Source organism: Gavia stellata, chromosome 26 (genome assembly GCF_030936135.1).
Source record: "Gavia stellata isolate bGavSte3 chromosome 26, bGavSte3.hap2, whole genome shotgun sequence".
Taxonomy (NCBI): domain Eukaryota; kingdom Metazoa; phylum Chordata; class Aves; order Gaviiformes; family Gaviidae; genus Gavia; species Gavia stellata.
In genome coordinates this window covers 2,821,741-2,842,589 of record NC_082619.1, presented here as the reverse complement: position 1 = coordinate 2,842,589, position 20,849 = coordinate 2,821,741, and the positions used below count along the sequence as shown (strand labels likewise).

General features: G+C 63.3%; 3 protein-coding genes across 3 annotated transcripts; 2 read left to right on the top strand and 1 right to left on the bottom strand.

The window, feature by feature from the left end:
• Positions 1–966: 966 nt before the first annotated feature.
• MFRP (membrane frizzled-related protein) lies at positions 967–5,056 on the top strand. The gene is made up of 13 exons (XM_059829776.1): positions 967–1,020; positions 1,116–1,227; positions 1,479–1,607; positions 1,971–2,132; positions 2,213–2,456; positions 2,551–2,681; positions 2,839–2,964; positions 3,118–3,194; positions 3,334–3,482; positions 3,676–3,806; positions 4,322–4,456; positions 4,626–4,753; positions 4,832–5,056. Exons 1-13 carry the CDS (start codon positions 967–969, stop codon positions 5,054–5,056), a joined length of 1,803 nt encoding a protein of 600 aa, XP_059685759.1.
• A 2,242-nt stretch (positions 5,057–7,298) lies between these two features.
• On the top strand, positions 7,299–9,679 carry C1QTNF5 (C1q and TNF related 5). Its single transcript, XM_059829751.1, has 3 exons — positions 7,299–7,376; positions 8,288–8,520; positions 9,124–9,679. The coding sequence occupies exons 2-3, from the start codon at positions 8,295–8,297 to the stop codon at positions 9,639–9,641; spliced, it is 744 nt and encodes a 247-aa protein (XP_059685734.1). The 5' UTR covers positions 7,299–7,376; positions 8,288–8,294; the 3' UTR covers positions 9,642–9,679.
• A 6,931-nt stretch (positions 9,680–16,610) lies between these two features.
• RNF26 (ring finger protein 26) lies at positions 16,611–20,287 on the bottom strand. Its single transcript, XM_059829696.1, has one exon. The coding sequence runs from the start codon at positions 20,285–20,287 to the stop codon at positions 18,860–18,862; it is 1,428 nt and encodes a 475-aa protein (XP_059685679.1). The 3' UTR covers positions 16,611–18,859.
• Positions 20,288–20,849: the final 562 nt, after the last annotated feature.

The following is a 20,849-nucleotide window of genomic DNA, read 5'->3' as shown; positions in this document are numbered from 1 at the left end:
AATTTTAGCTTGAACAGAGCGCTGTGTACATGTGCTTGTCTCTGGGTGGGCAGGCAAAGGACTGTGGCTCCAGCAATGGGAGGGAAACCGAGGCATGAAGCAGGACTGTAACACCACAGTGTTTTGTGGCTCCAGAGGCCCAGGAGCACCCATGCCCTGGGGCTTGCCTGGAGCAAGGGAGATGTGAGTGCAGGCGGCAGTCCCTCTCCTCCAGCTACCTGTGGTACCCGGGGGCAGAGGGAGCCTTTCCTCCTCCTGCAGCCCTGCGGAGCTCCCAGCGCCCACACTCTTCCCCCAAAGCCCTTGAACAATGGTCCCTTTCTCCCCTGCTTAGGGACGGAGACGGGCACCAAGGCATTAAGGGGCAGCAGGAATGCAGGCAGTGGGGCTCAGGCACCCAGCACCTGGGGGATGAGAGGGAAGGAAGGACACATTCAGCCCGAGCTCTCAGATACAGCCTCTTCAGTGCTGCCCTGCACCAGTGCGAGCCCAGAGGCAGCAGGCAAACCAACAGCCCCTCCGTGCACCCGAAAGCAGGGTCTCCGGTGGGACCGGCTCCCAGCAGGGCGGGTGTGAGCACACCTTCCCCTTTAAGACGCTGGTTCTCTGTGCCAGAGCCTGACCTCGGCATCCTCAGCTGAGCTGGATTAAGGGGGTGAGGGGGAAGGGGCCTGCAGAGGGGACTGGGGCTGCCAGCCTCCCGGGGCTCCCTGCACTCCCCGCACTCGCGGTGTGGCGGGCATGGCCCTTGGGGCTCTGCAGCGTCCAGCGCTGGGGTGGCACGTGTAGGCACAGTTGGCGCTGCCACCACCTCCGCCCTGGTGTGTGGACCGGGGGTCCCCATGCCGTGCCGGCGCCGATGGGGGCAGCCAGGGAGGAGCGGGTGGTGGGGCAGGCTGCTGTGCCGGGGGGCAGAGCGTGCTGGGGAGGATTTTAGCCAGGCTGCACCGGGAATCGCCTGCCGCCATGAAAGACTTCACTGAAATCACGCTTTGCCCCGAGGCTCTGGACCACAGCAAGGTAGGGCTGGTGCCGCCTGGAGGGTCCCTGCCTGGCCATCCGCGGGTCCCCACAGCATGCTCCCCACGGTGCCACCCGCGCTTGCTCTCCTGCAGACTGAGTTCTGCAACCCTGTCTTCGAGGGTGAGGAGCCCCAGGCAGCGCCAAATGCCGAGCGCCCAAAAGAGGAGGACGGGACCAGCCCTGCATTGCCCCGGGACAGCCTCGGTACCTGCCTGGGGGTTTGTACACACGCCCCTGTCCATGGGGCCGCCGGGAGCAGCTATGGGTCTGGGAGCGGGGTGGTGTGGCAAGCTCCCCGCAGGGCTCTGGGGCTGTTTAGGGGTCCCACTAGCACCCCGGGGACAAGAGGTCGGGACATGCCCAGCCAGGGCTCAGCCAGCCATGCAGGGAGGTGGCAGGGTGGGGGCATGGCTAGCAGCACCCTGGCTCTGCCCACTTTCCTTGCCCTCCCGCAGGCCGTCAGCTCTGGGGCCAGGCAGGCTGGCGGTACCGCGCCGACTGCAAGTTCACCTGGCTCTGCGTGGCTCTGATGAGCGCTGTCCTCCTCTTCCTCATCGCCCTCCTGCTGGGCATCGTCATCCACCGTGAGTGCCCAAGGAGGGCTGGGGGACGGGTTGTGACCATGGGGTGGGGGACACAGAACAGGCTCAAAGGGAGAGAGGGGCACAGCAAGGGCATCCGTCCTACACAGGACCTGCCAGGGTCTGCCCATCGTGAGGAGAGTGTGTCCCCATGCACGGGAGCGAGGGGGATCTCCACCTCCCTGGGATGTGGCAAGGTCACTGGGCCCTGCGAGAGCTGTGTGGGATTCCCCGGGACCTGCACACATGTGGGGTAGGGGAGAAGCACAGGACATGGGACTGGGTCGGCTTCCTAAACCCCTTCCCTGCACTGCAGCCATTTCTCCCTGCTGGGGCTGAGCTGTCCCTGCTCTTCCCTGAGCACAGAGCTGACATCCCCGGAGCCACCCGGCACCCCAGCTGCAGCCCTGCCTGCCCGTGGCACCACCGCCACCACCGCAGCACCCACCCAAAGGGAGCCCCCGGCCCCCAAAACAGCTGCCACCCCAACCCAGAGCTGGCTGCCTACAGCCGGCACATCAGCACCGGGTAAGTCTCATGTGTGGCGGCGTGCCAGGATGGCGGTGCCCTGCAGCACTAGCTCATGCCCACGCTGTTGCCCTGCGCAGCCTGCGGCGGGACCCTGCGGGGCCCTGAGGGCTCCTTCAGCTCTCCCAACTACCCCGGCCCCTACCCGCCCAACGCGCTCTGCATCTGGCGCATCGAGGTGGGCCCTGGCCTCGCCATCCAGCTGAAGATGGAGACGTTCAGCGTGGAGGGCACTGCCTCCTGCTTCTTCGACCGTGTGGAGCTCTACGAGGAACAGGGGGCCGCCGGCACAGATCCTGCCCCAGCTCAGAGGGGCCCGATCAGGTAGGGGCCCTCGCACCCGGGGAGCATGGCAGTGCAGTGGGGAGGGGGCAGCGCCTCTGGGGGCGAGCAGTGTCGCCCCTTGTTGTGCCCCCAGGTTTTGCGGCAACGTGCCCCCCCCGACCTTCAACACCTACTCCAACTACCTGCGCGTCACCTTCGTCTCCGACAGCAGCGTGGGTGCCCCAGGCTTCAGTGCCCACTACCGTGCCGTGGCCCCCAGTGAGAGTGAGTACCCCCACCCCGGGCACTGCCAGGACTCCTCGCTGCGGGCAGGTAGCGGGTAGTGCCAGGGGCATGTCCCGTAACGCCCGGGGCACTGGGGCAGGGGAGGGTGCCCAGTGGGACGCCACCGCCAGCCTGGCTCTCTCTGCCTGTGCTGCAGAGAGCTGTGCCTGGGATGAGCACTTGTGCGACCAGGGGCTCTGCCTCCACCTGGGCTTCATCTGCGACGGCTTCCATGACTGCGTGGACAAGAGCGATGAGGCCAACTGCAGCATGAAACACAAAGGTCAGCCAGCCCCCCGCTTGCAGCCCACAGCCCCCACGGCACCTGGCCAGAGGGCATGGTGATGGGCAGTGGGAGGCAGGGGTGGGGGAGTGGGGAGATGGGGTGAAAGTAGAGGGGCAGGGGGTAAAGCTGCATGTGTCTGTGTCCCTCCAGAGTGTGGGGGGCCGCTGACTGCCTTGGAGGGGCACTTCTCCACGCCGAGCCATCCCCAGCCATACCCACACCAGCAGGTGAGAGAAGGGATGCCAGTGGGATGGAGGCGGGAGGAGGGTGAGGGCGGGCAGGGAGAAAGGCAACCTCCCACCGGGGAGAGCTGGGGGTGCCCCTGCCCAGCTTCACAGGTGTCACTGGCTGTCCCCTGCCCTGCAGCTGTGCCTCTGGCAGATCTCAGTGCCCGTGGGCCACGTCATCGACCTGCACTTCCACAACTTCAGCCTGGAGTCGCATGAGGACTGCAGCTTCGACTTCGTGGAAGTGCACGACAGCGCAGGCACAGGGGCCGCCAGCCTCATGGGCAGGTACAGGTGTACCCCTGATATCTCCAGCCCTGCTGCACCAGCCAGGGTGCACTGGGGTCCTGTGGCTCAGCTGGGGAAACTGAGGCACAGGGCAGGCTGGCGAGGAGGAGCCACCAGAGGACAGGGTTTGGGGAGGTGCTGGTCGGTTCCGCTGCCCACCCTGACCCCATCCCTCACCCCACAACCCCGGCAGGTTCTGCGGCCACCAGCTGCCACCCACCCTGACCTCTTCACGCCACGTCATGACCGTCCTCTTCGTGGCGGACGAGGGAGTAGCAGACGACGGGTTCTTCGCCACCTACCAAGCCCGCAATGCCACAGAGAGTAGGTAGCCAAGCAGGGGCGCAGGCTGCCCAGAGGGGCTGTGCAGCCACCATCCTTGGGGGTTTTCAAGGCCAGACTGGATAAAGCCCTGGCAAAAACTGCTCTCACCCCATAGCTGACCCTGCTTGGAGCAGGACATTGGGCTACAGGCCCCTGGGGTCCCTTCTCATCTAAATTACCTTATAACCCTATTGATCCTAGCCATGGGGATGTGGCCTGGAAGGGCTTACCTGCACACAGGCACAATCCATCACCTGAGGGCTGCCCCCAAAAAAACCAGGGAATTTGGGATTCCCCTAAGCTGGGCCAGCAATGGTCACCTATCAGCTGTGGCTGACAGGAGGCAGTGCTCTGCAACCACTCACCTGGATGTCCCGGGGACGGTGACCAAGAAGAGCGGAGACAGGGCTGGTCAGCATGGGAACAGGCTGACGCCATCGGCACGATCCAGGCCACAGCCAGCCTGCTCTCTGCCTGTGCCCATGCCCAAGCCTGTGCCCTGCTCTCTCTTACAGAGACCTGCAGCCCCACAGAGTTCTCCTGCGGAAATGGTGAGTGCCGGGTGCTGGAGTCCGTGTGTGACGGCTGGCACGACTGCCCCGACGGCACCGACGAGCTGAACTGCACTGGGGTCTCCTACCCGGCCTTCGGTGAGTGCCATTCACAGGTGCTCCACTCAGCACTCAGCCCCCCCTGAGTCCTGAGTCCACTTGGCCCCGGAGACACGCTGGCAGCTGCCCCATGGCTAACATCTGCCTGAGGCATACCTGGTGAGCATCACTGCCACTATAAGACGTGAAGCACCTCGCCCTGTGGCAGGGTCTGTCTGCGAGCCTGTGGAAGTGGAGATGTGCCTGGGGCTGGGCTACAATGCTACCTCCTTCCCCAACATCTGGCTGGCCATCCCGGACCAGGAGGGAGCCGCTGAGGTGCTGCAGGACTACCAGGTGAGCTGCCCAGGGGCTGCCCGTGGGTCTGCCCGCATCACACCACATCGTGCCACGCTCACCGCCACTCTCCCACAGACGCTGATGGAGCTTGCCTGCTACCAACACCTCCGCCTCCTCATCTGCAGCCTCTTCGTGCCCAAGTGCACCCCGGATGGTGGTGTCCTGCAGCCCTGCCGAGCCGTGTGTCTGGCTGCCGAGCTGCGGTGCCAGCAGTCCCTCGGCCTCCTTGGCATCCTCTGGCCCATCAACTGCAACATCCTGCCCGATTCCAATGACCCCGTAGAGTGCTTCCAGCCCTGACCCGGCAAGAGAAGAGGAGCAGGGGATGAAGCAGCCTGCTCAGAGCTGCTCCCCCACCCCAAATATCCCTTCCATCCTCCTCCTGTTGCAAATACTCAGCTGCTGGGATGGCCCCCATCAGCAGCACCCCATTGCCTAGCTTTCTGGGGTCCCCCATTGTGGGGTCACCCCATTGCCCCTCTTCCCTGGGGTCAGCCCCTCTGCTCAGCGCTCAGCTCATTGCTCAGATGCTGTGGGCTTGCCCACAGGACCAAGTCCTTAGAGAGCAGGCACCCCTTCCCAGCTTTGCTACAGGGAAAGGCTTGTGCTGGAGGGGCTGTGCCCACAGGTTGGAGCTGAGCTGGGGCCACCACACAAAGTCCCCCTGCCAAGCGGCAGGACGGTGGCAAGAGGATTGGGTGCTCCCTCCCCATCCTCAGACAATCCCAGGCATGTTGACCAGAGCTGTGCACAGTTCCCAGCTCACTTCTCTCTTTCAGCCTCTGGAGGCTGTGCGTGGCCTCTTTCCCGCAGCCCTCAGGCAGCTGCTAGCCTAGCAGGGGAAGGGTTAATGCTCCCCAAATGGAGCAAGGCTGGGCCGAGGTGAGCCAGGCTGCACGCAGAAGAACCCAGGGCTGCCCATATCCTGCAGCCCCAAAGCCTGCAGAATAAACAGTGTGAGCAGCTGACAAACCCAATGGAGCAGACGGCTCATTTGGGGAGGGTATGTGTGTGGGTCCTGCCAGATCCCAGGGGAAACTGAGACACGGACAAAAGGAGGGAAGCCAGGGCTGGGGTTGGGGGTCTGAGCAGGAATGGAGGGGCACAGGGTAGACTGCCCGGCTGCAGCGGGGAACAGGCTGCTTGGCTGTGCCCTCGATGGGCTTGGGGGCTTGCAGGGCCCCAAGGAGACGGGTGGGTGTTGGAAGGTGTCAGGCTGGCAGCCCCATGGTGCAGGGAGGCGATCCTGCCCCAGCAAGGGCTGTGGCCCTGCTGGCTGGGCTGGCCACACTGGCTTCAGGCCACCCTGATGGCCACAGGCCTGGCAACACCCTGCGGCCACAAACCAGCTCCCAGCTGGCCAAAAACAACAGCCTCTTCACACCTTGGGAGAGAGAAGCCAGACGGCTCCCTGCCAGCACCCAGCCCGGCCCCAAGCATCCGAGGCAGGACGGCTCAGATGCCAATGTCACCCACACTGCTGCGGGCACCAGCACAGGGAAGAGAAAGCCAGCAGTGCCAGCATGCTTCCTGCTGCCCTCACCCACCCTGGGCGCGTGGGAAAGTCCCCTGCCCGGCTGGGGTCACTGGGAGCACGACCCACTGGGGTGGGTCAGTACCACTCTGCCCTTGCAGCCAGTACAGCACCACTGTTCCTGCACTGCCGCCCCTGCTCAGAGGGCTCAAGCCCACCCAGCTCCTTCACTCCCTGCATGTCCCAGCTGCTGCAAGCTGGCTGCAGGGCATGGGGACACCCCCCAGCCGCAGGACCGCCCCACCGCTCAGCATCTGACTGTGTCCCTTGGATGCACTCAGTGCTGGAACGAGCTAAAGGCAAGCTGGAAGTGCCTTCGAAAGCCCGGCACGGTCCCAGCTTTGCCGCGTGCCCCGCAGTCCCCTAGGGCTAGCCCTGCTTCCTGGCGTGGCCGCAGTGCAGCTCTGCCTGCGCTTCCACCTGCCTGCTGCTGCCTAGCGTGTCCCTGCCTGCCCAACCCTGCCGCCCGGGCCCTACGCTGGCACCCCCGGGCTGGCTCCTGCAGCTCCCTGTGGGTGCTCCTGGGGCTGCCACTGCCAGCCTGTGTGCGCCCTGTCGTCCTCCTTGCCTCAGCCCTGCTGCCAGAACAGCCCTGAGGCTGCCAGCCAGGGGACCTGCATGCCCCGAGGAGCTCCCTCTTCCTTCTCCAGCTCCAACCCTGCCTGCCTTTGCTGGATTTCCCTCCTTTGGCCTTTCTCTTGTTCCGCTTTCACTCTACTGCCTGTTTGTTCTCATTTCCCTTCCCTCCATCCAGCTGCCCGGGTGCCCAGATGTGATCAGCCGAGGTGGTTTGCAGCCCACGCCTCCTCTCCCTTTGCCAGGCTGTTTGTCTCGCTCTCCCTTCCCTCTGCTTACAGCACTTCTGACACCATGGGATTATTTTTCTTTTTCCCCTTGTTTTGTAGCTTTTGGCTCCCAAGGCCCTTGATTTCCTTTGGAGTTTGGGAGGAGAGACGTGAGGAGGAGGGGGGGGGTGGAGAGGCTGCCTTTCCTAGGGCCTTCGTCAGAGCGAAGTGGTCAGGAAGAGCCGCAGCCCTTCCACGCAGAAGAGCAGCGAGGCGCTGGGGCAGGAGCCACGGGATCGCAGTGAGTGGGGCTACCCAGCTCCGTCCGCCCCGCACCGGGGGGAGCTGGGACTCGCTGGGGTCCTGGCTCTGGCGCCTGGGCGGAGGAGAGACACTTTTCTCCTCCTTTTCCTCTTTGTTGCAGCTGTCGCGTCCAAGAGGGGGAAGAGAGCAGCTTTCCCTGGGCAAGGCCACGGGGAGGGGGCCAGCGCTGGCCGCGGGGCTCCGCTCTCGCTGCGCTGGTGTGGGAAGGGCTGGGGGCAGCCCGGGCAGCAGGGTGGTCCCCGGCACTGGGGTGGTCCAGGACAGCCAGGGATGCTGCAGCCCCAGACAGCCGGCCGCAGGGAGCCAGCCGGCTGTGGAGCAGAGCCGCCAGCAGCAGGGATGCTGCCAAGGGCTGGGCCGCGACACAGCCCCGCGCTCCCTGAGCTGCCGCCCTGCCACGCACCGCCCGGATGCAGCAACCCCATCCCACGCACGGCTCGCAGCTCACCCGCTGCCCTCCTGCTGACACCCTAACAGTCCCCCGCCAGCACCCCCACGCACACCCATGGCCGGGCACGCCGCCGATGTGGTAGCTCCCATCCCAAACAGCCCCCAACCACGCGCACAGAGCTACTGCCTCCCGCACATGCTGCAGCTCCCTCCCCAGCTCCCTGGCCCCGGCACCCCCACGAGCCGTCCCATGGAAGGGCACACCGGTGGGCTGCGGGACGGTGCGGCGGCACAGCCAACAATGGGGATGCTGCAGCAGGTGCGGCCAGCGGTCAGGCCTTGCCATGGGGAGCAGCCAAAAAGGCAAGGGGGAAAGAAGGGAGGAACTGTCCCCTGCCAACCCCCCCGCACCCACTCCCTGCCAGGCACTGCAAGCCTGCTTCCCAGCCCTCTTCACTGAGGTTCCCAGAGCAGTTACCCCTCTCTGCCCCCTTCCAGCCCCTCCATGGCAGACGAGATGAAGCAGCTCTTCCTCCTCTTCCTCCTCGGGCTCGTCGCCAGCTCCTTGCAGATCGAAGACAACAAGATCCCTGGGCTGTGCTCAGGGCAGCCGGGCATCCCGGGGACCCCAGGCCTGCATGGGGGCCAGGGTTTGCCAGGCAGAGACGGACGAGACGGCCGGGATGGGGCGATGGGGATGCCGGGGGAGAAGGGCGAGATGGGCCCTCCTGGTAAGAAAGGAGACATCACAGCCGGGGAGGGGGACCTGCTCTGCCCTCCCTGTGGGGAACCCTCATGCCAGGGAGTGAGTCCTGGATGCTGGCACAGCCCCCCATTGCCAAACCGAGAGTGAATCCTGCAAAAGTGCCCCTTTCATGCCACCACCGCCCCTCCAGTCCTGCCTGTGGTGACCCCGTGCTCCTGCAACAGGCAGCAGCTCCCCGTCACTGGCAAAGCTGCATTTCTCCCCGTCCCCACTGCCATCCCTATCTTCCACCCCCGCTTTAGGAGGGCCCACCAAGCTGTCCCCAGAATATGGCTGCATCATCCCCGCCCTGGCTCCTGGGCTGGCGTTTCTCCCAGCCTGTGGGGTTTCTCCAACTCTCTGTTGCCGCTGTGCCCACTCGTCACGTACACCTAGCCCTCCCTGTTTGTGCTGCTTCCCCGGGCAGAGCACTGGCCACGGCGGGTATTCACCACCCTGGTGGGAGGCTTGTAACCCCAGTGGGACTGGGGCTGGGCAGGGGGGCTGGGGGAGCTGCTGTGAGGATGCGGGGGGCCATGCTGGTGGCGGTGGCTTAGAGGTAACCATGTCCCCGTCCTGCCTGCCCCAGGAGCACCCGGTCCCCGCGGGGAGGTGGGCAGCCCCGGCATGGATGGCATGCACGGCGAGAAGGGGGCGCAGGGTGAGTGCGCGGTGGCCCCCCGCTCGGCCTTCAGCGCCAAGCGCTCTGAGTCACGCAGCCCACCACTGGCCGACCAGCCCATCCGCTTCGACGTGGTGCTTATCAACGAGCAGGGCCACTACGACCCCACCACGGGCAAGTTCACCTGTGAGGTGCCCGGCCTCTACTACTTCGCTGTCCATGCCACCGTCTACCGCGCCAGCCTCCAGTTTGACATCATGAAGAACGGCCAGTCCATCGCCTCCTTCTTCCAGTACTACGGGAACTGGCCCAAGCCCACCTCGCTCTCAGGGGGGGCCTTGGTCCGCCTGGAGCCCGAGGATGAGGTGTGGGTGCAAGTGGGCGTGGGGGACTACATCGGCTTCTACGCCAGTGTCAAGACGGACAGCACCTTCACAGGCTTCCTTGTCTACTCCTACTGGCAAAACTCAGCTGTCTTTGCCTGAGCCTGCCCTCGGCTGCGGCCAGGACCAGGGCGCGTGCCCCTTCCCAGCCACCGGCGCCCCGGGGAGGGTGGTGCCAGGGTCCGGCTGCGTGGGAGCTGGGACACCGGGACCCCCGCCCCACTCAGCTGCTGCAGCCCAGCGCAGGGCAGCAATATGGCCCCTCTGCCGCCCCGGGGGTGGCGGGGAGCATCCCTTCAGCAGCGCTGTATAAGAGCCAAGTATTATCTCGGGCACCCGGCTGCGGGGCAAGATGCCTGCGCTGGGGAGCCGCAATAACCTGGTTGTTGTATCTTACTCGCCATAACCGCCTCGGCACGCAGCGTAGCCCCACCGGCACGGGCACGACGCCCCAGCCGGTGCTGCCAGCTTCTCCCCGCGCGCAGAGTGAGCCCGGGCTGCCTGGCCGCTGGCACGGCAAAGGGCCGGTCCGGCCGCGGCCCTGGCGTGCCCCAGGGCTAGCAGTCACCCCCGCTCCCTGCCCTCGGGCCACCCCGGCGCCTTCCCTTCCTCCTTCACCCTCAATAAAGGGCTCCTCAGCCACGCGTGTGCCTGCTGCCTGTGCGCCCGGCTCTGCCTCCCCGCTCCTGCCGCCTCCTCGGGGGCGGCGGGGCCCTGCCGGGCTCGCCGGGGTGCTGGCACCCCTCGGGGGGGGGCGGCTCCCGGCGGGCGGGGCTGGGGGGGCGCTGGGGGCCCGCGGGGGCAGCGAGGGGCGCCGGCGGTGCCAGGGGCCGGCGGGGCGGCGCCGTCCTGCCTGGGGGGCCGGGGGGGGCCGGTGGCGGGCCGGGGGGGGGGCGGTGGCGGGCCGGGGGGGGCCGGGGGGGGCCGGTGGCGGGCCGGGGGGGGGGCGGTGGCGGGCCGGGGGGGGCCGGTGGCGGGCCGGGGGGGGGGGCGGTGGCGGGCCGCCGCCCGCGGCAGCAGGGCCCGCGGGAGCCACTAGAGGGAGGCAGCGGCGTCCCGGGCGAGGGCACCCGCCGCGCTGCCCGTGCCCCCTCCGCAAAGCCCCGGGGGGCGCAGCGGAGCCCCCCCAGAGGCCGCGGCTCCCTGCGGCGCGCCGGCGAGGAGCGGGGCGGGGGCCCTGGCCCGGCGGTGGGGAGCGAAGGCGGGGCCCAGGCTGCCGGGACGGGGCTTGCGGGGCGCCCTTCCTGCCTGCCCCCCTGCCAGCCCCGCGCTCCAGTGAGAACGCGGTGACCCGCCTCTGGGAAAGGTCCCTATTTTTAGCAGGGGAATGAAGAGCTTCCTCATTCTTGCCCAAAATAGATCCCTGCGGGGACTAGCCAGGGAGGGGGCTTTTGGCCAGGGGCCGAACTCCTTAACGGGCCCTGCCGCCCGAGCGGGCTGGGGAGGCCTGCTCTGCCCGGCCGGGACGTGGCGGCTGCGCGGGGCTCTCCCGGCCGTGCCAGCGGGACCTTGCGGGCGCTGAGCGGCCCAGGACCCCCTTACACGGCCAGACAGCCACCTCTCCTCTGGCCCGGCTCCCCCGCTGTCCCCCAAGCCGTGCTGCATGGAGCCCCCAGGACTTAGGGCCATGCCCGGCATGAACAAACCCTGCAGGAGCTGGGGCGGGCTGGCAGCAGCCGTGGGGCCAGCCTGGGTGCCCCTGTGGAGGGCCACTGCCACCCGCAAAGGGGGCTGCCCACAGCCCCTCACCCCGGGACTGGCGTCCATGCAGGGACCTGGGGCCAAGGGCATGTCACTGCAACCTGCCTGGCTGTGTGGGACCGGGGGGATGCACAGTCCAGCAGTGCCGAGGGCTACCCCCAACCTATAAGGGCCTGTGGAGGTGCTGGGACCAGGGCTGAAGCCTTGCTCCGCCCTGGGGTGCAGAGGGGCTCTGCTAGCCGTCTTGCGGGCTCCTCTTCCCAGCCCCAGCCGCAGGACTGGGTTACAGTGGAAGCATCTGTTTGGGTTGACGATGGCCTTCTCTGTAAGCAGAGCCGCCCAGGGGCAAACAGCACCGCAGAGCAGATCGATGGCTGGCGCTGTCTATTCTGGGAGGAGGAAAATTACTTTTCTTGAAACGAGGCCAGGGGAGGTGGGGGGGGGGGGCTGGGAGCATCCTCTGGTCCCTATCATGATGTGGGGAGCACAGCTAACAGAGGCAGCCACAGACATAGCACTTGACACAGCAGTTTCTGGGCTCTGCTTTCTTTGAGATGCTCCTGGTCTTCTGGACAGTTTGTCTGGGATCACTGGGGGACTGCTGGGAACCCTCTGAGGAACACGGGGGTGCCTGCTACTGCCTGGGGAGGATGAGGAAGAGGATGAGGAAAAGATAAGGATAAGGGAAGGAGAGCCACAGGAGACCTTGACTTCTTGCAAGTTTCTAGTAAGCTCCAGCTGCTTCTGATGAGCTCTGCCAGCTGCCCCTGAGGAAGGAGTGCTTGAAGCCCCTGTTCCAGCTGAGCCCAGGTTAGGGAGGGGCCAGCATCCCTTAGATGGTGTGAGGAGAAGCCTATATAAGAGCCAGGCTCAGCACACATGCACTGTAGTACAGCTGACACAGGCAGCAGTTTGTGCAGAAAGGTGGGTTGTTTTGGGGTGGTTTGTTTGTTTTTTAAAGTGCCAGCACCTCTTCTCAGAGTAGCACACGCATCCTTGGCACACCAAGGTCACAGTCCCCAGCAGCCGTTGGAGCAACTCCTCCTGCAATGCTGGAGGACGCAGCCTGGCTAGCCCTGCGCTGCAGAGGGTGCTCGGGGCCTCTTGCTGGGGCTGATGCACCTGCCTGGCAGCCTGCAAGAGGTCTGTGGTTTTGCATGTCTTGGAGCTGTGCTGCCAAGTGGAAGAGCTGCCGGAGGAGGTCAGCAGGCTGCGGGGTGTCAGAGGGGGCATGAAAGAGATCAACTGGATCATCTCTGAGACCCTACAGCTACAAGAGCCCAAACCTTCACCAATGGTGGCAGAGCGTGCGCCTGCCAGGTTTGGAAGTGGAAAAGCCCTCGATGGTGAAGGTTGTCCTGGTGACTCCTGGTAGAAGAAGCTCCTGCTCCACCCAAAAGCTTGCAGCTATGGCATATGTTCAGTGCCCTCATTGCTGATGAGGTGCAGGGAGCACTCTCCAGTCATCTTCAGGTGACCTCTGCCAGCAGGCCAGCTGATCTGGTAAGGAGAGCTTTAAACTGGGAGTGGCAGGGGAGGGAACAATCTTCACTCGGGTGGGGATGTGGTGGATTGGGTGGGCAACCAAAGGGTTTAGGGGGTGTGAACAGCGGGGACTCTGTTACCAACAAAACAGGACTGATGTGGGGTCACTTCAGCATAGGGGCACAGATGGGGCAGTGCCCGCAGGATGGTGTTGTGGGCAAGCTCTCATGGCCTTGCTGGGAACTGGGCATGTGTGGGGGTCACTAATGCAGGCAGGATGCGGGGACAGGAGGAACTAGTGGGCTGTGAGCACTTACAGGGCTGCAGCCTCTTTGGGATGATGGCTGATGCAGCAGCTGAGGGCTGATGGGTCAGGATTAGCAGGCAGTTGTGAGGGTGTTTGCTACATACAGCCTGATCAGGAAGCAGCCTGCCTCCTTCAGGCATCTGGAAGAGCCCCATGTCAGGAGGGGAGCAGAGGTCCTTACGGGGAACTGGAATGTCCCTGATACCCGCTGGAGGGACAGCCCAGTGGGGCACAAGCAGCCTGGGAGGCTTTTGGAGCATGTTGACAACACCTTGCTGACATGGGTGATTGAGGAGAGGTGCTCTGCTGGGCCTCACAGGCAAGGAAGGACTGGCCAGAGGATGCTCAGGGTCCTGAGAGAAGAGAAAACAAAAGCAGGACCACAATCCTGGATTTCAGGACAGCAGACACTGGCCTCTTCAGGGATCTGCTTGGGAGAATCCCATCTCCTGGAGAGAAGAGGTGTTCAAGAGGACGAAGGATCAGCTTTTCCAAGCTCAAGCGATCCATCCCAAAGAGCAGGAATCGGAGCTGGCAAGTTATCTGTGTTGACCTAGGAGGAATAAGGAGACTGAGCATGCAGGGATGGGGCTAGGGCCAGTTCAGCAAAAGGAAATGACAAGTCCTGCACCTTGGGAGGAACACATCAGCATACAGTGGTGGCTAACTGGCTGGGAAGCAACTTCCCAGAGAAGGCCCTGGGGATCCTAGTGGGCAACAAGTCTACTACAAGCCAGTAGTGTGCCCTCATGGCAAGGAAGGCCACCAGCCTTCTGGGCTGCATTAGGAGAAGCACTGTCAGCAGCTGGAGGGAGGTGATCCTTCCCCTCTGCTCAGCACCAGCCAGGCACAGCTGCAGTGCTAGGTCAGTGCTGGGCTCCCCAGTATGAGACATAAACATACTGGAGAGGGTCCAGCAGAAGGCTGTCCATCTTCTACTGTGAGGGTGATCAAACTCTGGCACAGGCTGCTCAGAGAGGTAGTCAAGTCTCCATCCATAGCGATGTTCAGAACCTGACTGGCCACAGTCCTGTGCAACCTGCTCTAGCTGCCCCTGCCTGAGCAGGGGGCTGGGCTGGGTGATCTCAAGGTCCCTGCCAGCCTCAACCACTCTGCATCCCCTAGGCCTCGGCAGAGCGGCTCCGAGGTGCTGGGATTGCCGCTGTGTTCAGGGAGCCCTGTGGCTCCTCGTGCCAAGCCGCTAATGAGGGAGCAAAGCTGGTGCCCAGGAGCAGCCAAAGGCCCCTCACGGTTCGGCTGCTGATCATCACCTGCTCCCTCCCTGTCGGCTTGGTATCATTAGCTGCTCGTGCTGCTGCGCATCTGCAGCAAGTCTGTTGTGCCAGCTCCCTGCTGTGAGGCAGATGATGGCTATTGTCCCCGAGCTGGGACTAGCGTCTCATTAGGGCTGGGGTGTTGCAGCTGGGCTGACAAAGGGATCCCAGGGATTTTCCCAGGGCCTGAGGGGCCCCAGTTTCAGCAAGCTGTCAGCCCCCACCACCCCAGTGCTCCTAAACTGGAGTAACCTAGCAGCACCATGTTCCTCCCTCCTTGCGGAAGGGAGAAGGGTCTTTGCATTGTGATGAGCTGAGACCAGCCCACTCAGCTCATGCATGAGGCTCCCAAGCAAGCTCTGGAGCAGGGAGTACCCCCAGGGACTCCAGATCTCGTGCCCTGCACTGGTCTGTGAGCATTGCTGCTGCTGGGCACCCTCCCCAGGTAGTGCAACCCTGCACCAAAAGCCACAGTGCCAGAGCAGGCAGGTCTGGCACAGCTGACCATCAGTCTCGGGGACCTTATGCGCTGCCCATCAGCCAGGAAGTGGTTGCATTTTCCTCCTGTGATTGCTTGCTGCTTGGCCAGTGAGTGAGCCAAGTGTGTGCAGGATGGCTCCCAGGGGAAGGCTGTGTCCTTCACATGCTGTCCTCGCTTGGCTGCAGTGGGCTGAGGTGGCTGAACACCCTCTCTGTCCCCCGCTGGGGCTGGCTGAGGGGATGGTGGGCTGGGAGCACCCTGCCTGTGCAGGGGATGGCAGATGTTCCCCTGCTCGCCCAGCCTTCCTGCCCTGGGGCAGCTCTGCAGCCTGCCTGGGTGCCCAGCTGGCCTCAGCTCACACACCCTGCAAGCAAGAGAGGAAGGCTGAGCAGTGCCTCAGTTTCCCCAGCTGTCACCCATCTGCAGCCAGACCTGTGCAGGGCTTAGGGAGGCTGCTGGTGTGGCCCTCCTTCCTGTGCCTGGCAGATCTGTGTTCCTGCAGCAGATGTCCATCTCTTTCCATCCTCCCAGCAGCCCCCCCTCTCCCCACTGCAGTTTTCAGCCAGGGTGTGAAAGGATCCTGGTTAAAATTAGCTAGTATGCTGGTGTGGCCCTGCCAAAGCAGGTGAGTTCAGGGCAGGGTGAGCCAGAAATCCTGGGGTCTCTGCCCATCAGGATCCTAAAACATTTTTCCAAACAATTTACAACGATGCTGGAGAAGCAGAGGGGTGCTTAAAAACACACAGCAACCTGCCAAGAGCTCAGATCATGGCCAAGGAGTAACTCATTGTGCAGTGAATGTGTCTGCTCACCAGTAGCCCAGTGTGCCTGAGCCTGCCACAGCCTTTCTGCAAGGCAAGACTGAGCCCTGTGCTGCCTGGAGCTCCACAACTCCTAGTGCTTTGGGTGCTACCTCCATCCCTGGGAGAGTCAGGCTTGCCAACACCCTCCATTGCAAGCAGCAGGACATCAAGGTGCCAAGGACACACGGGAGCAGGGATTACACATCCCTGTGCATGTTTCTTCCAGCCTGGGAAATCCCAGCCCTTCTGCTTTGGGCTGCTTAGGCCCTGGGGAGCTCCAGCTGTGGAGAACCTGAGCACGAATCCCTTTGCTCCAGTACGGAAAGGAACTGCTCCTGAAAAGACACGAAGCTGTGTGTACAAGCCCCTCCACAAAGCAGTCATTGCTTCTCTCCTTGCTAAACAGCTCAGAGTGACCTGAATTAGGAGTGGAGAGAAGATGCCCACCAGTCCTGGGCCCTTGCCAGCAAGAGCTACCACAGCCATTCTGCCTGCTCCTGGGCACAGAAGAGGCTACAGGAGCAAATACATCTCCAGGCAAGATGCAGATGTTAGCACAGGTGACTTGCAAGCTGCACTCTCTGCCCCCTTGCACAGGCGTATCCGCAACCACCTCCTCTCGCTGTGGGTTAGCAGAGCAGGGGCTGGGGCACGCCAGCCCTGGGAAGCCCACCCACCGTGTCTTCAGGCATACATTAATCTCCTGGGTGCCAGGCTTTTCCTGTGCAGCAGCCTGGCTCTGGGGTATCCCACAGCACTGCCCTTCTGGGTGCAAGCACCCCTGAGTTTGCTGGTGGTGGTGGCGGCCCTCCAGCTCTGACCCTTGGTGGGGAGTGACGGGCTTCCTCTGGAGCCCAGGGGTAAGCAGAGAGGAGACCCCATCCACCCAGAGAAAACCCTTCCCAAGAATGAGGCAGCAGGCAACTTTTGGTAAAGGAGACTTTAATCTGCTCAGTATCTAGTCCGTAGTGCAAAGAGTTAAACTTAAGGCAAAGCTTTCTCTTCTTGTATAAACAGCAAACAAACAACAAGCGTGACTGCTATAATAGAAAAAGGGTTTGAGGGGAGAAACTGCGGTCCTGGGGAGGTGTCCTTCCCCCCCGTAACTGATGTAGGAAACACTGCACCTCCAGATCCATGAGCTGGTCCCACCCAAACACCACTACCTGCAGCCAGGAGCACAGCCCCACTCCCATTCCTGGGTGTCTCCAGAGGCACACCCAAGGAGGGGAGCAGCTCCCCATTTCCTCTTGCAGGAGGACCTCTGCAAGTGCCTGGGCCAAGCTGGACCCTGGGGAACGCAGCCTGTGGGGCTGCACTCGCTGCTCTGGTAAGGGCTTGGCTACTCAACTGCAAGTGTCACTGGCTGCAGCCACTGGAGAGGTGACTGGGGAGAGTGAACATTAACACGGGTGGTGTGTGGCTGGGGAGGTAGAGGGACAAGAGGCTGAGCAACAGGGCTTGGGCAGGGAGCTTTGCAGATGGTGGAAGCAGCCAACAGCCCTGGGGCCAGGCCCTTCTAACACCCATTAGTGCTCAGGAGCCCAGCTTGGCCCAGGGAGCTGCTCCAGCCCCCTGCAAATGGGGCGGGGGGGGGGTGCGAACAAGCCCCTGAAGTGCCTCCTAGGGTAGACCCACTCTCCAACTAGATAGTACCCTGCCACAGCTCAGATTTGCAGCGCAGAGGCATCTCCCAGCATGGCCTGGCCTCTCTGCTGCTTCTGTTTTGGCTTAAATCACTAATCAAGGAGAATAGAAAAGGAAGACCATGCCAGCCGCCCTCAGGCTCTTGGCTTGCAGTCCAGGAGTCAAGACTCTTTCCAGTCTGACTCTGGCCAAAATCAGCTATGGTGTGTGGCTGAGCCCTGGCAAGCAGCTGGAAAAGGAAAAGCTTTTCAGTGCAAGGCCCTCTTGCAGCCCAGCAATTTCTTGGAATGATGCTGGTTGACCAAGCTGGGATGAGCCATCTCAGGCCTGCCCAGCCAGGATTAGGTGCCCTCATTAGACTTCAGGGGACACTCTTAAATAAAACTAGCTACATTTCTGACAGACAGTAAGACAGAACAGCAGTGTAACCCTACCCTAATCAAAGATAGCTATGGTCCTGGTACTGCTCCATGCACACAACTGCAGATCCACAGCACGGATATGCAGAACTTGTGCCCAGAGCCGGAATGTCTCAGTGGGCTCCCAAGAGCTTTGGGGTGTCCTCTCTCCTCCCAAAGAGTTACTCCCTCTGGGAAGCAGCAAGCAAGGACTGGTGTGAACCACTCAGTTGTGTGGCACTCTGAGCCTGAAGAAAACGTGTCATTATCTAGAGAGCATTCTCTAGCATTGGCTCAGATGTGTGCTGCTGCTGCCAGGGCTGTGAGCACTGGCCAGCCAGCCACCCCCCAGGTTCCCCAAGCAGCACCACCACCCCTGCAGAAAGAGTAACTGCCTACAGCCTTCCCACGTGAGTAACCTGATGTGTGCTTGCTAGTCTTGCATAGGTGATGCGTGGAAGCAGCAGCAACACTGAGCTCTGCAGTCAGCCGGCCTGCAGGGAGCCTGCGTTCATCATGGCTCCTCATTGTCCTGGCAAGGGGCACAGGAAGCTCAAAAACCAAAGCCACGGTGGCTGGGATACTGAAGTACTCCAGAAACCCTGCTCTTCTACAGCTGAGAGCCAGGCTCAGCCCTTTGGTAGCAAAGCTTAAAAAGCTCTAGTGTGCTCATTGCTCTCCTAGGACCTTGCAAAAGGGGCACACTTCTCCCTTCCCAGGGAGCTGCCCCGTTTAGATAGTGGGAGGAGGCAACAGAGCCACGAATGCGGTCTGCCAGATAGTTGTCTGGTCAGACCTTGGGAAAAACCCTCCCTTGCCTTGCGCCAGCCCCTATGATTCCCAGGAGGGCATAGCCTTTAACCTCTCCATCAGCTTTGGCTAGGAGGGACCAGAGCATCTTTCTGCACTCTGCTTTGGATCTCGGACTGCTGCAGGCTTGAGGCAACAGGCTCTGAAACAGCAAAAGTTGTCAACAAAAAAAAAAAGGTAACTCTTTCAGCCCGCTGCAGAGATCAGTTATTGTGCTTGCTAGCAACAGCTACAATCTAGTAGCAAATATGGCTAGCAGACACCACTGACAGCCTTTTGCCCTTTCAGCACCATCCTTAGTTCTTTGGAAGCCGCTCAAGGCAGCCCTGGGAAGTTCTGCTTCCTGGCAAGAGGCAGAGACAGGGGTGCCCTTGACCTCCTGGGAAAATGACCCAAGCCACCTGCCCCTTGGGTTCACAAGTACACATTGAGCGTCTGGAGGATCATCTGGCGGCACAGCGGGCAGTTGCGCTGGTAGATGGCCTGCTGCAGGAGGACTTCCGTGCACTCCTGACACAGGCACAGGTGCCTGCAGGGCAGAAGCAGGACTGTCTTGGTTTGGTCTTGACAGATGACACATTTCTTACGTTCCTCTTGTTCTTTCAGGAGCACCCAGGGGTCATTATCCGGAGCGCCCTCACCATCCCCAGCTGCTGCGTTCAGCTGCTGCCTCCTCAGAGCTTTCCCCCAGGAGGTGCTCGGTTCCTCCCTGGGCAGCTGGAGACGCTGTCCTGCCACGGCACTTCGACTCAGAGCAGGACGCGCTTGTGGTACCTGCTCTACATCCAGCTGGTCCTCGTGCTCAGCTGGCAGCTCGCCGACCCCTGCCAGCATCAGCCTGCCAGGGGCCACTGCTCTCGGAGCGGGTGCAGCTGCCCCTCGCTGGTTGCTTTCCTGGTTCATCGTTCTGCCTCCTCGGCTCCAGTTGGTCACCTGCAGACTCCAGTCCACCAACCTGCGCCAGGCCTGGGAGGTCATGGCCATACCCAGCGTCAGGACTGCAACCTGATAGAGCCGCCACACATCCCGCTGCAGGCGGTGGTAGGAAGGCAGTGTGTTGAAGTAGCCCAGCACATAGCCTGTCAGCGTCCACAGCAGCCCAGGGTTGAAGACAAAGGCGCTGACAACAATAATGAGGAGGAGCAAGCCCAAGCCGTAAATATTCACGAAAAAGATGTTGATGAAGAGCTTGGTGATGGAGGCCAGGAGCTCGAAGGCCAGCTGGCAGGGTGACCACAGCAGGATGGACACAGCGATGGCACCGCTGGAGACATGTGCGAGGAAAGCAGCCAGCAGGTCCGTGACTCTGAGGAAGGGGCCAGCAACAGAGTCCCACAGGGCCGCGACGAGGGTGAAAAGGTTCTGCGTGCCAATGAGGCACACGTTGACAAGGCTGTTGACCAGGTAGGCCAGCAGGCTGGTGCCGATGGCCAGGCCCTCGCAGACCTGCCTGGCCAGGGCCTGGCCGCAACCCAGCAGGCCGCAGAGCCCGCGGTGCAGCAGCTCCTTGCCCCGCAGCGCCAGGTGCGAGAGGAGGTGCCCCACCACCTTGAGCCCCTCCAGGCCGCAGCAGCAGCTGCGCAGCAGGCCGGCCAGCCCCTGCACGACGCCCAGCGCCAGGCAGCAGGCCGCCCGGGCCAGGGAGGCCAGCGAGAAGAGCAGCCCGTCCCAGCAGGCCAGCGCCCCGGCGGCGGCGGCCGCGGGGAGGCTGCAGGCCGCGGCGAGCAGCCAGAGCAGCGCCGACACCAGCGAGGACATCAGGAAGAAGTTCACGTCCAGCACCAGGACCAGCAGGTCCAGGGCCAAGCGCAGGCCGCGGAGCAGCACGAACAGCAGGTCCATGGCGGCCGGGCGCCCTGCCGGGGCCGCTACGGCGCCGTCAGCCGCTGCCCGCTCGGGGCCCCCCGGCGCTGGGCGCCGCCATCTTCGCTCGGGCTGCCGCGCGACGCCGGGCCAATCGGCGGCGAGGGCCGCGCCTCTCCCCGCCGCCCATTGGGCGGTTCGGAGGACGCGGCGGGGGCGTGGCCGCTGCCGGGCGGGGCGCCCCCGGCTGGATGTCGCCGCCGGGACGGGCCCCGCCCACTGGCGCGCATTTAAAGGGCCAGCGGCGCTCGGTGGGCCCCGGCGGAGCCCGGGGCAGCCCGGGCCCGGTCACAGCGCGGCGGGGGGATCCGGGCACGCGTGACACACGGCACGGCTGGGGCATGAGAGCGGCCCCTCGCCCTGGTTCCAAGCAGTGAGGCGGGCACCCACCATCCACAGGGTCCCTGGGGCCACACATGTGATGAGTTTCTGATGGCCTCAGCCCTGGCACGGGGAAGGTTTGTGCTCGCTAGCGGGGTCCCTGGGGCGGGATTGTTTGGGACAGGGTCAGCCCAGGGCAGTGCTACTCTCACCCCACCAA

What these genes read in the sequence shown, in the direction of transcription:
- MFRP (XM_059829776.1), top strand. Translation starts at nt 967, where the DNA reads ATGAAAGACTTCACTGAAATCACGCTTTGCCCCGAGGCTCTGGACCAC. An exon ending in AGCCCGCAATGCCACAGAGA is followed by an intron (nt 3,807 to 4,321) that starts GTAGGTAGCCAA and finishes TCTCTCTTACAG; the next exon opens with AGACCTGCAGCCCCACAGAG. An exon ending in AGGTGCTGCAGGACTACCAG is followed by an intron (nt 4,754 to 4,831) that starts GTGAGCTGCCCA and finishes ACTCTCCCACAG; the next exon opens with ACGCTGATGGAGCTTGCCTG.
- C1QTNF5 (XM_059829751.1), top strand. Translation starts at nt 8,295, where the DNA reads ATGGCAGACGAGATGAAGCAGCTCTTCCTCCTCTTCCTCCTCGGGCTC. An exon ending in GGGCGAGATGGGCCCTCCTG is followed by an intron (nt 8,521 to 9,123) that starts GTAAGAAAGGAG and finishes TGCCTGCCCCAG; the next exon opens with GAGCACCCGGTCCCCGCGGG.
- RNF26 (XM_059829696.1), bottom strand. Translation starts at nt 20,287, where the DNA reads ATGGACCTGCTGTTCGTGCTGCTCCGCGGCCTGCGCTTGGCCCTGGAC.